The sequence below is a fragment of the Citrus sinensis genome, chromosome 4, assembly GCF_022201045.2.
Source record: "Citrus sinensis cultivar Valencia sweet orange chromosome 4, DVS_A1.0, whole genome shotgun sequence".
NCBI lineage: Eukaryota > Viridiplantae > Streptophyta > Magnoliopsida > Sapindales > Rutaceae > Citrus > Citrus sinensis.
The window spans coordinates 16989283-17007116 of record NC_068559.1 but is presented as its reverse complement, the minus strand read 5'-3'; the positions used below and the strand labels follow the sequence as shown (position 1 = coordinate 17007116).

The 17834-nt window shown below is 39.3% G+C and overlaps 1 protein-coding gene across 2 annotated transcripts; it reads left to right on the top strand.

Annotated features, from left to right (window-relative positions):
• Nucleotides 1-6446: 6446 nt before the first annotated feature.
• On the top strand, nucleotides 6447-12470 carry LOC102612796 (uncharacterized). Of its 2 annotated transcripts, none has more exons than XM_006485067.4 (3): nucleotides 6447-6812; nucleotides 7246-7456; nucleotides 7565-12470. In XM_006485067.4, exons 1-3 carry the CDS (start codon nucleotides 6636-6638, stop codon nucleotides 12325-12327), a joined length of 5151 nt encoding a protein of 1716 aa, XP_006485130.1. In that variant the 5' UTR covers nucleotides 6447-6635; the 3' UTR covers nucleotides 12328-12470. The 2 variants fall into 2 exon arrangements, with proteins under 2 accessions (XP_006485130.1, XP_052296005.1); XM_052440045.1 differs by having other exon boundaries at nucleotides 6681-6812; nucleotides 7212-7456.
• The last annotated feature ends 5364 nt before the right edge of the window (nucleotides 12471-17834 follow it).

Here is a 17834-nt window from a genome sequence, read left to right as displayed (position 1 = left end):
CCGCGCGACTTTATACTTTAGTATTCTTGCTTCACTTTTATCTGAGGGGAGGTCTCCGTCCTAGAGGTACCTTATGATAGACTCTATGCAAAGTACCTCGTTGGACAGTGATCCTACTTCCAACGGCTCTAGGAGATTAATGCTGGGGGCGGGTATGTGTTCTGTCGTGATGGGGCCGGCTGATTGAGCTACACCAAAGGATGCCATTTTTGCCAGGGTGTCGGCTTCGCTGTTCTCCAGTCGGGGTACCCTTTCCACCTTAACCTCGCAAAATTAGGACATTAATTCTTTGGTTTTTCTGAGGTACCCCTTCATGTTTTCCTCTTTCACTTGATATTGTGCGGTAATTTGGCTTACCACCAATTGGGAGTCGCTCTTGATGTGTACCATTTTTGCTCCCAAAGCCTTCGACATCCTCAACCCTGCTATGATGGCCTCGTATTCGGCTTCGTTGTTTGAAACCTTGAATCTAAATTGCAAAGCGTAGCATATTTTCACCTTGTTCGGGTCGATTATAATAACTCACGTACCACTTCCGTGTGAGTTAGAGGAACCATCTACATATATTTCCCATACCTGTCCCCCTTTGTCGGTGGATGGGGTATCTGACAGGTACCTCAGATCACCTTCACCACTTGAGTCATTGGCAAATTTCGCAATGAAATCAGCGATGGCTTCGGCTTTAATCGCCGAACGAGGCTTGAAGATGATGTCAAACTCGCTTAATTCGAGGGACCATCGGAGAATTTTTCCGGACATGTCTAACTTCTGGAGGATTTGCCAGAGGGGAAGGTTGGTGACGACTGCAATGGTGTGAGCTTGAAAATATGGTCTGAGCTTCCGTGCGGAGACAACCAATGCCAAAACAATCTTTTCAGAGGTGGGGTACCTCTTTTCGGCATCAACCATAGCCTTACTAGTATAGTAAATAGATCGTTGTACCCCATTATCATCCTCTCGGAGTAACACGGAGCTGGTGGCATGCTCGGATACGGCGAGATACAACAGAAGCACCTCTCCCGACTCAGGTTTGGCAAGTAGTGGAGCATTCACGAGGTACCCCTTCAGTTCTTGGAAAGCCTCTTCGCAATCGGGTGTCCATTAGAGCTTCTTGCCAGTCTTCAAAGCTTTGAAAAAGGGCTTACACCAGTCTGTAGCCTTAGAGATAAAGCGGCTCAGGGCAGCTACCCGACCTGCCAAGCTTTGAACCTCCTTGATGGTGCGTGGCGATTTCATGTCAAGAACAACGTAAATTTATCGGGGTTGGCCTCAATCCCCCGTTGTTGTACCATGAACCCAAGAAATTTCCCTGAGGAAACCCCGAATGCACATTTTTCAGGGTTGAGCCGCATTTGGTGTCTTCTTAAAACGGTAAAGGTATCTCTGAGGTGCCCCAGGTGTTCCCCCCTATGTACCGATTTAGTGATCATGTCGTCTATGTACACCTCCATGGTGCGCCCGATTTGTTCCTTGAAAATTTTGTTCACTAGCCGCTGATAGGTAACCCCGGCATTCTTCAAACCACACGGCATAACCTTATAACAGTATAACCCGCGGTTGGTGATGAAGGCCGTTTTCTCTTGATCGGGTTCATATATTGGGATTTGGTTGTAACCAGAGAAGGCGTACATAAAACTAAGCATCTCATGCCCCGCTGTTGCATCCACCAGCTGGTCCACCCGAGGAAGCGGGAAACTATCCTTGGGGCATGAATTGTTCAAATCGGTGAAGTCCACACACATACGCCATTTTCCGTTTGATTTATTGACTAGAACAACGTTGGATACCCAATCGGGGTACACGGCTTCCCGGATAAATCTTGCTGCTAATAGGCGGTCTACCACTTGTTCAATTCCATCGTACCTCTCTTGGTTGAAGGCGCGACGCTTCTGTTTCACCGGTTTATTATGTGGGCTGGCATTGAGTTTGTGACAAGAGAGGGAATGTGGGATACCCAGTATATCCGAGTGGGACCAGGCGAATACGTCGTGGTGCTCGCGTAGGAAGGTGATGAGCCTCTCTCTTTGTTCCTCCGAAAGATTGGAGCCTACTTTCACGGTCTTTGTTAGGTCGGTGGCACAAATCGAGACTGAAATAAGGTCTTCAACTGGGGTACCCCTTTTTTTATCTTTCAATATTCGGGGATCCAAGGGTGCCTCAACTTCACATATGGGCCCCACCTGGTCCCCGTGGGGTACCATTAAGCTATCCCCTGCAACTGCTTCTACGCCCATTGGTGAGGATTCCAACTATTTTCGTGGGTGGGCTACCTGAGGAGATTTTTTTAGTACTGCTCTCCGCTGTCTAGCAAGTGCTCGCTTTGAAGAATAAGGTGTGGGCTGGCTGCCACTGGGGTACCCCTTCATTGGTGGATCAAAAGCTATTTGGTAAGTGACTTTGGAGGCCACGGAGTAATATCCATGAGCCAATTGCTAGTCCCCTTTAATGGTGATGACTTCTTGGTTGGACGGGACTTTCATGGCGAGGTAGTGCATGGATACCACCGCTTTAGTTGCTACTAAGAATGGCCTACCCAATATAATATTGTAGGCACCTGGGTGATCTACAATAAGAAAATCAATCATATGAACAACACGGTGAGGTGCCTTACCAAGTGCAACGGGCAGCGTAATGATGCCCTTTGGTATAACCATATCTCCAGCGAACCCAATAAGAGGCGTAGCCTGAAGTGTTGTGAGTTCCATGAGGACTTCGGTCACAGCGCAGCCGAGTATTTTACCTTGCGAGAGGAAATTGAATCTTTGATTCTTAGCGGGTACCTCAAAGAATTTGTTGCTGGCATGAGAGAAGCTCGAAAATCCGCGGAGCAGGATAAGGGCAAGCGGGTAGTGATGGCAGTCCTGAACGAGAGGTACCCCCGGGACATAAGAAAGGCGTGTATGTCCGGATGATCATGGGCGGACCGACTTTAGCGGGCCAATCTAGGAGGGCTATCAAAGGCTAAGGTAGATCGTTGTCGATAACCACCGATATTGGCAGAGAAGTCAACCTTAATGAATGGGGTACACCGAAGGTACCCCACCATCCCTCGCCTATCCTTTTTACAGAAAAAGATGCGGAGGGTATCTCGTACCCCCATGACGATGCCTTAGTAATTACGTTGAAGGTTGCCACCGGTAAGGTAGCAAGAACTCTTGTAGATACTAGCAGCTCCGTTGACATCATTTTCAAAAGCGTCTTGGATCAACTACTGATTGAGTCGCCAAAGATCACCCTTTATGCTACACCTCTTATTGGGTTCGCTGGAGATATGGTTATACCAAAGGGCATCATTACGCTGCCCGTTGCACTTGGTAAGTTACCTCACCGTGTTGTTCATATGATTGATTTTCTTATTGTAGATCACCTGGGTGCCTACAATATTATATTGGGTAGGCCGTTCTTAAAAGCAACTAAAGCGGTGGTATCCATGCACTACCTCACCATGAAAGTCCCATCCACTCAAGAAGTCATCACCATTAAAGGGGACTAGCAATCGGATCGTGGATGTTACTCTGTGGCCTCCAAAGTCATTTACTAAATAGCTTCTGATCCGCCAATGAAGAGGTACCCCGCACAATTAAGGGTACCCTACTTAACTCGAGGTACCCGACAGATCAGATGCAAGAGAATCCTCTGAAAATATCCGCCATGAGAAACGTCTCTATCTCTTAAAAGATATTATTCGATTTTGTCAGAATTAGGAATCAAGAACGTCGTATCAAAAGGGGGGGACAACTTCCTGCTACCTCTGCCAACAGTGAAGGACACTGTCCCAAGGACAGTGGTCCTCAGTCGCCTACCCGACAGCTACTGCAGAGGTGCCCTAGATCACTCTCCAGCGCGCGTCACGTTTCCAAAGGATGAGATACGCCGCGAACATGCACATAACGGCCCCAAAATCATAAAAGGTAAGATGACGTTAGCCAAAAAGGGTACGCCACGTGGCAGCTGAGGTACTCCATATATAAAGGTGCCTAGGTTTCATTCTCCATCATGTTTTCACTCACCATTAACACTCACACTCTACAAAATAGGTTTTCTTTAACCTTAAACCCTAATTTACAGAGGGCTAGCCAGCTCTCTTTGCCATAAAAGCTTAAGTTTGCTAACTTGAGCGTCGGAATGTGAACACCGGGGTACCCCGGCTTCACCTCTAACCTCTATTTCATTGTTTTGCAGGCGTTGAGCCCATTTTGAAGGACACCTCTTTTGGTTTTGACCTTTCACCATTGTTACCACTCCCTCTCCCCTTCTCACCTCCCCCAAATTTCAGATACACCGCACCGCATACAACAAACCAGTGAGGTACCCCATCTCCCCCAAAAATACAAATTCATTGTTCTATATAGATTTGGCTTTTCCTACCCCAAAATCTGTTGAAAACAGGAAATGACCATAAAAATTTGTTCATTAAAATATAGTTGAACAAATTATATTTGTTTGGTTGTGATCACTGAATTATATTTTAATAAAAATTTGATAAAAAAAATATTATTGTACTTGATAAAGGTTATTCTTTAATTTTAACGAGTTTATATATGATTTCTAATTAGTCAAGGTTATATTGAGTGTTTATGTAAGTTTAAAGAATAAAACTTAAAATTTCTAAATTTTATTGGTAGTGTAGGAAATTGGAAACAATCTGAAATCACATGTCAAAATCGTGTAACGTTGGCTTTCTTAAATTTTCACCGAACAGCAGGAATTATATTGTTAGTAGGATCAGGCTACGGTGCAACAGTGGCACCGTGCCACAGTTGCACCTAGCCGTTGGATGCAGTTGAATTGGTGGGATCCACTGACATCCAACTGCATCCAACGACTAGGTGCAACTGTGGCACGGTGCCACTGTTGCACCTAAGGGAAATCCTTGTTAGTAACCAAACAAAGATATCTCAACCGGTTAAAGTAAAACTAGGTCTCCATTAGATCTTACCGTGAGTGTACAAAATGGTAAATTTGGGAGTACCGTGCACCGGACGCAAGGTAGCCGTATCCTAATTTCTTTTATCCCAAACTAAAATTGACAATTCCGTTTATTCCTAAATAAATTGACATATTTTAATTTACTTCTAAATTATTAAAAATATCAACTCTTCCCTATTTTATCATTCAAAGTATAATAGTAAATGAGGATTGCGTTGTTGAAATTATATATTCATAATTTTTTGTTTCCTACTTAAGTATTAAGTAGGGTTGGGTTGATAATTTAAATACTTTACATGATAAATTGAAGTATCTGAAATGAAAAAAAAAAAAAAAATTTACTCGCTTGGCTAGGAAATTTTGATAAAATTTTTTATTGAACTCGACAATTAACTACTTAATTTTGCAATTATGCAATAGATTTCGATGAATTAATACTAAATAAATTAATGATTTTATTAAATAGTTTTTTTTATCAGTCACGATTTAAAGACAATACGCTAAATTTAATTTGTAATATTCTTTTAATTAGTATTATTTTTTCATAATTCCAAGCACATATTACATAATGCAGGCTTTACTAACAAATTTAGATAAATATATTGGGGCACGTGTTGAACCTTGCTTCAACGATGGCCATGGCAGCTCCTTGTAGCCAAGACGAGGTCATGATGAACTCCATGATGCATTTTGCAGCGAACCATCTCACCGTGCTTCACGACTGTCATGACATACGTATGTAAAGAGATTAAATATCGAAATTATAGTTGGAAAACTTAAATTCCAGTAAATAAAAAGAAATTAAAAAATAATTGAGCCAAAATAATTTAATTTTTTAGTTAATAATTGGGCTTCAGAGGGTTTAGGCTTCTTGCCCCTTCTGTTCTGCATTTTATTATTTTGAGCACTGATTTTTGGCCACGGTATCATTATTTATGACCAGTGACACAATTTCTCATTTTCTTATCTAATAAATGAGGTTTGTAATTTAATCTAAATTTTTATATACCGAATCGAACTAAATTCAACTCAAATTTATCGAATCGCATCTAATCGAATCAAAAAATGGATGAGTTCGTACGAAATTATTAATTGTTTATATATAATGTGCACTTTTATATAGATAAAATGTCCAAAAGTAAAAATGGCTTTTAGCCAAGTCAAGAAGAGATGGGAAGAAAATTCCAAATGAGTAGCTGTCGCTAAGTCTTCTGCGTTGCTATTGTGATTCCACGCAAGCTTGGAAAAAGAAAAGGTGAAAGCCACAAAGCCAATGAAATAGTATTGACGAAGACTCAAATGTGAACTATTACCTAGCTAATAATTATAAGGTGGACGAATCAGCGTTCAAAGTTATCTGTTCCCGTACAAAAGACTTGACTTTACCATTGGGTCTATTTATAAAAGGTTGTGCTTAATGCCTAAGTTGGGATGCTGTACTCATAGTGATAAATGATAAAAAATAATTATAACTTTAATAATGTGTTTACAAAAAAAACGTTGTATGATAAAGCATTTCCACCATAACCGGACCCTTTATAAAATTATTAAATTATCTTTATCAACAGTTAATTTTACTACTTCTCCAACAAGTTAACACCCTTCTCCTTTTTATCAGTAAACTTCCACTGCACTAGCAGAAGGCTCATTTACATTCACTTAATTGTTTTGTAATTTTGCTCAATTGCAAAATGATTTAATCAACGATGGCATTATACGCAATGCCGACGCCGAGAGAGCACATAGAGGAGATAAGAAAAGAGAAGTTCTTGATTGGGAGTGAAAAGGTGCATCGAATACTTGAGGAGTTTCATGGAACTGTGGAGCTTCTTTCTGATGAACTCTATGCCAAGGATGTTCACTTTTTTATGGAGCTCATTCAGGTCAGTTCAATTGTCTCTTACATGAGACAAAAAATTGTATTGTGATGCTGGTGACCGTTTTACTCCCCTGATTATGCTGTCATTTAAATTTATTATCATCATTGGATGATAATGCAGGTCTGGTCGTTCTTTTATCTAGAAAAAAATATGAAGACAAAATTAACTTGAAGGTCATTTTATTTTCTTCAAAGTAAATGAACAGCTTTGCAATGTTACTATTGTTATTTATCTAATTCTTTGAGTTAAATGAAGTGTTAAAAATAAATTGATCATGTTACTAGTAGTTGGCAAATTGAGATGATACCTTCATTTACTTACAGGTGTTTTTAACTTTATGATTTTCTCTACTTGTTTTTGTGTGTATGTCCGCGTGTGCGTGTTCGTGCGCATGTGTTCAAGATTGATGATAGAGTTGAGTAAATTTGCTTGACAGAATGCTGAAGACAATGAGTACCAGGAGGGTGTGGATCCATCGCTTGAGTTTGTGATAACATCTCGTGATATAACAGGCACTGGAGCTCCTGCCACGTTGCTCATGTTCAACAATGAGATTGGCTTTTCTGCTAAGAACATTGAGTCGATTTGCAGTTTTGCTAAGTCCACCAAGAAAGGCAACAGAAAACGTGGCTACATTGGTGAAAAAGGTACCCATTATGCACATTGTCTATACCATGACTGTGGTCCTGACATAGTGTGTGTATGTGTGTTTTTTTTTTTTTTTTTAATTTAACTCTGAAACTGGGAACTTGCAGGCATTGGGTTTAAGAGTGTATTTCTGGTCACTTCTCGGCCTTACATATTCAGTAACGGCTACCAAATAAGGTTCAATGAAGAGCCTTGCCCCGACTGCGGCCTTGGCTATGCAGTTCCTGAATGGGTTGAGGAGAATCCATCTCTTTCTGACATTCAGAAAGTATATGGTTCCAGCTCTACACTTCCTGCTACAATACTAATCTTGCCATTGAAGCGTGAGAAGATCCACGCTGTGAAGCAGGAACTCTCAAGGATTCATCCTGAAGTTCTGCTGTTCTTATCAAAGATTAAGCGGCTTTCTGTCAGGGAAGATAATGAGGATCCAAGGCTTAATACTGTCAGTGCTATAGCTATCAGCACTGAGACTGAATGTAAGACAAGGAAGAATATCGATGCTGAGTCATATACACTAGAGCTCTCTGCAAATGGTGACCAGTTTGATAAGGAGTGCAGGTACCATATGTGGAGGCAAAAGTTTCCCGTCAAGCAGGAAAATAAGTCCAAGAGAAGAATGGATATAGAGGAGTGGGTGATCACATTGGCGTTTCCTAACGGTGAGCGTGTCCAGAGAGGAACATCATCTCCTGGCGTCTATGCGTTTCTACCAACAGAGATGGTTACCAATCTTCCATTCATAATTCAAGCTGATTTCCTTCTATCATCCTCGAGGGAAACAATACGGTTGGATGACAAATGGAACCAAGGGATTCTCAACTGTGTGCCCTCAGCTTTTGTTGATGCACTAGTTACATTGGTGACAATGACAGATGCTCAAGCCCCAGTGTCTAGTTCTCTTTGGATGTTTTGCTTCTTGCCAGTCAACAGCTCTCCCTATCCAGAGTTGAATGCTGTAAGAGAATCAATTAGAGCAAAACTAGTCGAAAAAGACATTGTTCCGAGTGAGTCAGGCATGGACCAGAATTTCTTCTACAAACCCTGCGAAGTGGGAAGGCTGATGCCCCCGTTTTGGAATATTTTGGAGAGAGTGAAAGAAGAAAATGTGAGCTTGAAAAATCTGTCTCACCATGGAATGAAAGTTCTGAATTCTTCATTTGACAAAGAAGAGTATGATCTGGTACTGAATTTCTTGGGTGTGGGGCATGTCAACAGTGAGTGGTACTCGAAGTGCATCCAGAGTTTGAATCTTGTATTGAGAGTATCGGAGGATGTTTACTTGGAGCTGCTTCTTTTTCTAGCTGAAAATTGGTCTTTTAAATTCCGGAATTCCAATATTGGTGATGTACCCTTGATAAAATATGTGGATTTGGATGGGAATGTTGCTTTGTGCAGTATTAATGCATCTGCCAAGTCTCAAAGGAGGGTGTGTCTAGCCCATCAGCAGTCTTGGCAGTCCTGGTTGATAGACTGGAATAGGAAATTCAGATGCCCGGCCAATCACTTTTTTATGCCAATGAGCACATATGATGCAGTTCAATCGTCTTCTAAGACGAACGTGGTATTGGAATGGCTGAAAGACCAGGTGAAGGTTGTTATAGTGACTGTAAATGATTATGCAGCTGTTCTCATTGATCATCTAAATCATGACCGGAAGCTTTCTGTTGCCTATGCTCACTTCTTATATCATTCATTCTCAAAGAAATATCTGTCATCAGGAAAAGTTGATCTATTGTGTGGGCAAATGCCACTTGTGGATAATTATGGGGATGTGAAGACACGTAGGTCTGGGGTTCTTGTACCTGCAAACGAAAGCAAATGGGCGGAATTGATTGTTTCAAACCCATGGAGTCAAGAAGGCTACGTTGAGTTGGGGGAAGATTACTTGAGTCATGGAAATTTTGCCGGGCGAAGTACACCTAGAAAGCAGTTCATGGATTTCCTGAAGACTCATCTCAAGGCTTCTGATATCCCCGATATATCTCCTCCAAACGCTGGGATTCCAGCTGTGTCTGGCCCACTTACCAAGCAAAATACATTCTTGCTATTGGATTGGATCAAGAACCTGAAATATAAGGGAATTCGCATCCCACAGAAGTTCTTGACATGCATAAAGGACGGCAACTGGCTGACAATTACTACGAATGGCTACTCTGGTTATAGACCACCCTCAGAGTCTTTTTTCCCCCATTCATCATGGGCTGACATTCTGCAGAATGGATCGGTGATTGTTGATATTCCCCTGGTTAACGAGAGTTTTTATGGTGAGGGCATAAACAAGTACAAGGAGGAGCTGAAGACTGTTGGAGTCATGTTTGAATTCGCGGAAGCCTGTGAGTTCATTGGGAAGCATCTCATGTCTCTGTCTCTGGCCGCATCCTCGAATGTTACCAGAGACAATGTGTTTTCAATACTTAATTTTATTAAATTTCTAAGGGGAAAAAGTCTTCCTCCGGATAGCTTCATTCAGAGCATCAAAGATGGAAGTTGGCTGAAGACATCACAGGGTTACAAGTCACCAGGAAGAACTGTTTTAAATAATCAGGCGTGGAAAAATGCATCTCAAATTAGTGACTTACCCTTTATTGATCAAAACTACTATGGCCAAGAGATCATTTCGTTCAAAGTGGAACTCCAGTTGCTTGGCGTTGTGGTTGGTTTCAATAAAAACTACCAGCTTGTTATTGACAACTTGAAATCGCCGTCATGCTTAAACTCTCTCTCAGCTGATGCTGTTCGTTTGATACTGGCATGCATTCGCCGTTCAGGATCATCTGACAAACTTGTTAGAGCACTTGGAAATACCAAATGCTTGAAAACAAATGCTGGATTCAAGTCTCCAGGTGAATGTTTTCTATGTGATCCTCAATGGGGTTGCCTTCTAGAGGTTTTCGGTTGTTTCCCAATAATTGATGAAACTTTCTATGGAAGCAACATTGTCTATTTGAAAAGGGAGTTGCAGCAATTAGGTGTTGTGGTGGATTTTGAGAAGGCTGTTGAAGCATTTGTTCGCCATTTTAAGCAGCAAGCCTCTTCATTTTCAATTTCAAAAGACCATGTTTTGTTATTTCTGTCATGTTACAGACAGCTCAAGGGAATGTCTCTTAAATTTCCTGCTGAATTGAAGAGCTGTATCAGAGAGGTAAAATGGTTGAGGACTCGGCTTAGTGATTATAGATCTCCAAGGGACTGCATTCTGTTTGGTCCGGATTGGGAATCTATTTCTCCAATTACTCTGCTACCTTTCATTGATGACAGTGACCACTTCTATGGAAATGCCATTCATGAATACAAAAGTGAGCTGAAGAGTATGGGAACTGCTGTAGCATTTACTGATGGTGTGAAGTTCGTGGCTGATGGCCTTCATATTCCCTTGGATCCCAGCAACGTCACTCCTGCAAATGTTCTTTCGCTACTAAAATGCATCCGTATGTTGCAAAAGAAGAACTTCTCTTTATCTGAGTCTTTTGCCAAGCAAGTTTCTCAAAAATGGTTGAAGACACATATTGGTGATGGCTACAGTAGCCCAAACCAGTGCTTATTGTTTGATAAAAATTGGGAATCATATTTGAAGCAGACAGACGGGCCTTTCATTGACGAAGAGTTTTATGGTTCTGAAATAAAATCCTTCCGAAGAGAGCTCATTGCAATAGGAGTCACTGTTGATGTGGAAAAATGTTGTGCATTGCTCGCGTGCCACCTCGATTATCACACTTGCTTTGCCACTATAGTTAGAATTTATAAATATCTGGCGATGTTACGGTGGGAGGCTGATGTTCAAGCTGCAGCAAGGATTTGGATCCCGGATGGAAGTAGAGGACAGTGGGTAAGCCCAGAAGAATGTGTGTTACATGACAAGGATCGTCTATTCAGTTCACTGTTGAATGTATTGGACCAACACTATGAACCGGAGTTACTGAACTTCTTCTCAAGTGCTTTTAGGGTTAAATCCAATCCTTTGATTGATGATTATTACAAGCTCTGGAAGGTTTGGGAAAGTTCAGGACACAAACTGTCTAATGCCAAGTGCTGCGCATTTTGGCTTGGTGCAGTTGAGCAGTGTAGTTCAAGGAAAGCAGAAGAGCTTGCAGAGAGCTTGGTGAAGCTGCCTGTTAATTCAGGCTCGGATGAGGTAATGCTGCTTGATAAGCGTGATGTTTTCATTGCTGACGACCTTCAGCTGAAGGATGTTATTGAAAAATCATCTCGTCACTCGCTATTTGTCTGGTATCCACAGCCTAGCTTGCTTGATCTACCTCGGACAATGTTGCTTGAATTATATAGGAAAATTGGGGTTCGCACTATTTCAGATTCAGTACAGAAGGAAGAATTGTCTTTAGGAGATGGTGTGGGACTTAAGCAGTTAAATCAAAAGGACTACTGTGTTGGCAAAGGGTTGGTGAAACTCATTCTGGGCTTTTTAGCTGATCCTTCTTTTCAATTGGAAGCGGCAAAGAGGCATGAAGCTGTCAACTGCCTGCTGAATCTTACCATTCTGGAGACTGCAGAGCCAATCACTTTAAGGTACAGTTTATCACTGTCATCAGGGGAAATCATTGATGTAAGAGCCTGCCAAATGATACGTTGGGACAGAAAGAGTGGAAAGCTTTTCGTGCAAAAGATTGACAGGTCCGGTGGTGGACAAAAAAATCTCGTTGAATATGCTATTCAATTTGCTGAAACCATATCCAAGGGAGTGCTGTGGGACAGAGAAGATCATATCAATTCACTCTCTGAGCTGATTAAGTTTGCTTTCCTGGTGGAATTCAATGAAGAAGCCGTTGAGATTCTCATGAAGTCCAAGAATATGCAGATTTTCATAGAGGACCAGGAGTTCCTGTCTGCTGCTTTCCCTCCTGGTGAGTAGTGCTCTTTGCATTTCTCGTCTTCCTGGGTGTGTAGCCTTTTTTTTTTTTTTTTTTTTTGGTTAAGTATATTGTAAGAATGGATTCGTTATTGTAATCTTATTCTGTGCTTGTTGGACATATATTTACTATTTGCTTTTCATGAGTGATGGTTCCTCTGCTAATTGTTATTCCTACTAATTTAAACTTCCAATGCATTGATATTATCTTATTTTCATTTTATTTTCCGGGGCATTGTTTAGCTCTGCTGCTTTCTCTCTTCCTTCTAAGTGCGCATTAATCACTTCATAATGAACTGCAATTATATTATTGCTCCTTTTTTGGAAAATACTTCCATATTGTGAATGTAATTAGCTCACAATCTTTCGTCAATTAGACCTCATCTCATGTTTGTTAAAAAAAAAAAAAAATTAAAGCAGTAGTTTCATTTTATCCGCATCAAAAATATTAATTTTCCAAAAACAAAATAAAATGCAAAAAATAAATGACATGGAGATTTTTACGTGATTCAGATTAATTAATCCTACATCCACGAGGTCATGTCCAGATGAAAAGCAATTCACTAAGTTGAGAAATTACAACCTATGAATTTACCAAATTTAAGACTCTCATTTACAGTTTATCACCATACAGTTTACTTAACCTTAAACTGAATCTGCTTCTGTTGAATAATCGCTACCCCTCTTGATCCACGATCCTCAAGGCACTTCCCAAAGTGATCAATAGCAATTCTTCAATTCTTCAACTTCTAGTGATCCAAGATCCACATAAACTCTCCACAGAGATGAAAAGAAAATAAGAAAATAAATTAACACAACATGATGTGCCAAATCCAGATTTTCTAGGGAGGAGGCCGAATTTTGCTTCTCTGCTTTATGCTTTGTGTTGTGCGACCAAACTTTAATTGTGAAATACCTCTCTTTATATAGGCATTAGAGTTTCACCAAAATAGCAAGTCTTAAAAGACTTAAATTATTTCTAAATAAGAGTTTCTTTCCTCTTATAATTCCTATGAATCTGAATAAGAATAAATATGATCTTCTTGTCTTGCTTGTCTCCCAAGAAATATCTAGAACATTTAATGACTTCATGTTTGAACCAACTTCTTGCTCTAAATAGATCTCATGCGCCAATTATAGAATCCCACCATTAATTGACTTGCTAAATTAAACTTCTAATTAAATTAGGAAACAAATATTCCTAATAAATTGGAATCTCACTAAATTATGGAATTAATAAATTAATCCCTATTACAAGATATGCAATATATACAATAAATAAACTTCTAATTTAACTAGATTTGCCATAAAATGCCAATTTATAAATAATGACCTTAACAAAGTGCAATTGCTAGCATCTTTTACAGTGCGGATTGATTGAATAAAAGATGATAAAACACACATACACATCTATATATATATATGTATATATATGCACCGATGATGGTTCCATAGGTCTTCAAAGTTCACTTTAATAAATTGAGACCGTAAAAAAATAATAACTAATATGATTCAAGACTGGCTCTAGAGTATTTTGGGCCTTTTGCAAAATTTTTTTTTATAGGGCCTCTTTTTATTTTGTAATTTTGATACTGAAATAAACATAAAAAGTCTCAAAATTCATTCCATCTTTAATTCTTGAATTTTACCAGTAATAAAAAAGATCTTAAAAAATTTCAAAACAAAACCTAAAAAATGGTCAAGAAAATATCTTTTTTTACTTCCATTAAATTATTACAAAAACAAACAAACAAACAAATAAGAACAATATTATTTTCAAATAAAATATTTAGAATGGTTGCACATTGGAAAATTGAGATGATGAATTGATTATCAAATAATAGATATAGACTTTGTATTTCAAGAAAATAATTTTTTTAATGAACCAATAAACATAATAATTTTCTTTGTAGGAGCAAGAAATTTTTTATCTACTGATTTTTTATATTACAAGGTTTCAATAGAAATTAAAAGGAATATTAAAAATCAAAGATTTCAACGTTCAATAATCAAGTTTTTTTTTAAGAAGACTGAAAATGTAAAGAATTTAATTTTTTTTGGAAAGACTAATAATGAATGAATTAATGGTTAAACAATATTATTAATTATATTTCTTTAACATTGAAGTTACCAAATATTGATTTTCTATTAAAAATAATTCTTAATTATAGTATAGTTGTTAATTATAAAGATGTCTAATAGGCTTTTCTACAATATATAATTTGAAAAATGATATTTAATAATTAGTGAATTATTAAGAAAATAATTAAAAATGAGGCCTTTAAAAAAATATAAGGCTTTGGGCGACTGTCTTTTTTGTCTATACTTAAAGTCACCCTTAGATTCTATGCTTTATTACCCTATGTAGTTTTCAGAAAATATTTCTTGATTATGCTAAAAAATGCCGTTTTTCCAAACAAAGATGGCTACACAGGCCTGTCACATGCATTATCAATAAATTGATACATGTATTATTCTTAAAATACGCGTTACATGCATGTTCTTAATATCGCTCACATTCATGAATTGAGATGAATTAAAACTATTCACGGTTTTCTATATAGTGTAGTGATGATAAGAAGCATTATTCCATATATTCTCAAAGATTGAATTATATATAATTATTCACGTATATTTAGATGAGATAATTTACTTCCTTTCTTGATGGGGAAGTGAATGAAATTGATTATATATACCAAGGACCCTAAACTAGCATTAATAAATTGTCTGTGATATCACCCATCAAATTAAAAGGGTATATACAAGAATACGTTGGAAGACTATTAGAAGATCCTAAGTATTCAACCATCAATTTGACTTAAACAACAATGAGTGGAGGTGGAGGTATGTCATTTTATCCAAGTTTTTAATCTTTGATATGTTCCTATATATCAATATTTTATTAACATGGAACGACATAAATTGCTTTTCTGAAATGTTTAAAAATTTGCAAAACGGCAGAGATTCTACTAAGTTCTAGTTTCACTTTCTAACATCTGATCAAAAACATTTTTTTTTCCCGAATCGTCTTTCCTATATAAAAGCTTAGCAAACCAATGAATGTGAAAGCTAGCTTTTATAATAATTATGGTTTTGAAATCTTACCTCATTTTGTTTTTATCTTATTAAAATTTTAGGACTGCTCCTCAGCTGATACAAATGTTTTACTTCCATGAGGGAAGGCTCCTTGAGCTCGCACCTTTCGCACAGCACAAATAGGGCCGAAAAAACCCTCCACATGTTCGGGTGTAGCTGACCAGGAGCCAAATTCATGCCACCAAGTATCCTGGAAAAATAAGGTTGAAGGGGCAACCGAGCCCCTAACTTGAAGCTCTCCAGATGCAGAGTCACATAATCCCTAGGAGCCCGACTAGGAACATCACCTTTCCCGGGGATGGCGAGGAGGACATCCTCAGGGATATTATAAAGACTTCTTAGCTTGAGCAGGTCAGTGTGGGTGGTGGCACACTTGAGGTAGTCGATGGGGTAAGAATCCCCCTCCATCCTATGACTAAGGTTTCTTTTCTTAGAAGGTTGGCTCGGCTCGGAACTACTCTCCTCGTCATCACCTTCTTCCTCAGGGACCCTAACCCTCTCAGAACCGTGATTCTCACCAGAACTCGATGCTTGTCCACCACGGTTCCCCATAGGTTCATAATCAGAAGAAGGCAAAATTGTTTCTGGACGGGGGTACTCAAGGGTATCCTTATTATAGAAGGGACCTACGCTGCTAGAAGGGTGCTGGGGGTCAGTGGGTCTTAACAAGTTGGGGTATGAATCTATCTCTTTATCACTCTCATCTACAATTAATTTTCCCCTTCGTCTTTATAGAGTGAAATCTTAAAAGGAAAAGTACAGCAAATCCAAGTATATTGGTACAAAAGAACAATACAGAACCTAAACAACAACAACCAGAGAAGGAATTAAAGGCGATACTTGGAATAGATCGGCACTAGTGGCATTACTGTGATGGAGAAAGGGCTATGCAAAAGGAAGTCTCCGGTGTGGAAAGCACGTTTTGAGCCAAGAGAAGGAATAGGCTTATGGAAAAATGATAAAAAACGAAACGTAATAAAACTCTCAAATTAGGGATTTAAAACGAAAGAGGAAACAAAGGTGTTTAAGTTACGCGGGTGTCAGTTCAATCACCGTGTATCGAGGACAGATAAGCCGTCGTTTCAAATTTAAAATACAGAAGGCAGAAAGTGCCATGTCATTGGCCATTAAGACGACATGATGGGATGTCAGCCCGGCTGCGTAATGGATACGCTCACGAATGCCTATACCCAGGCCAAAAACTCTCTAAGCAGAAAACATCACCTCGGGTCCATCACAATAAAATAAAGACCAGAAGGATACTACCCGAGGGTGGCCAGATTCAATTCTTAGTTTTTAGTCTCAACTCGTTTCACTCGCAAGACCAGAAACTGGGGGACTGGTGTTGAGTAATGAAAAGTACCAATTCAGCTATCTCCTCATTCCTCACCCTGGGGTGAATCTCTCTAGCTGACTGACACGAGCAGATTCCTAGTAATACATCTTGTATGAACATGCCGACTAGAAATGAGTATCGACCAAAGGTACATACCGACCAGGTATTCATCATTCAGAGAAAGAGGACACGATCTCACGAACTGACGATAGTTTCGCCATGCCCCAAACCGCTGGAGAGAACATGACGCCCCACATTTACCCACGATTCGGTGGTTGGAGACCTATGAAGGTCCGTCATCACTCGAAAATGAGGGGCATGAAGAATACTGAGAAAACGTGGGATGAATGCCTATAAAAGGCCAAGAAATCGATGAAAAAAGGGAGACGAAAATTGAGAGAAAATGGGAAACTCTACCAAATTAATATCAGAAATTCTTATATCTGAATCCTTGATACATTTCGTATTGAGAATATTGCAACTAATCTGTACAACACAAATCATACAGTTTTCCTGTAAACAGCTTGTACTAACTTAAGCATCGGAGGGTTTACACCGGAAAAACCACCAGCGTCTCTAATTTGTTTCTGTGAACGCAGGCCTGGAAGGAAGAAGAAGGGTGATTTGGGTCCTAGGAGCTCGGGAAATTGCTGAAGTTGGTGGATTGCAGCCTATGTTCCTTTGTCAACACAAGTGTTGGTAAACCAATCTGGTCGGTCAAAGGGCGACCAGATTTTAGCATGAATATTTTGCACACTTTAGTACACGTCTCGACTTCTTATAGGGGCTTGTGGATTTTATTATTAACAAAATCTTATATTTAAGTAGGAACTTGGTGAACTATCACAACATATTACTTATTAACGATATTAAATTATTAATGCTTAAAAAACTATCATATTTATGGTAACTCAAATTTTATAGTCCTTGATGTTATTAATACTTATGTTAGCCATACAATCGGTGTTGGAATTGGAATCTACCTTTGGAATTTTCGTACAATAATGCAAATGTTTCACTATTCACAAAGTAGTTAAAACACTAGCTCCTTTTTCTCTGTCTCCTCCAGTAATGTAAA

What these genes read in the sequence shown, in the direction of transcription:
- LOC102612796 (XM_006485067.4), top strand. Translation starts at nt 6,636, where the DNA reads ATGGCATTATACGCAATGCCGACGCCGAGAGAGCACATAGAGGAGATA. An exon ending in TTTTTATGGAGCTCATTCAG is followed by an intron (nt 6,813 to 7,245) that starts GTCAGTTCAATT and finishes TTTGCTTGACAG; the next exon opens with AATGCTGAAGACAATGAGTA. An exon ending in TGGCTACATTGGTGAAAAAG is followed by an intron (nt 7,457 to 7,564) that starts GTACCCATTATG and finishes GGGAACTTGCAG; the next exon opens with GCATTGGGTTTAAGAGTGTA.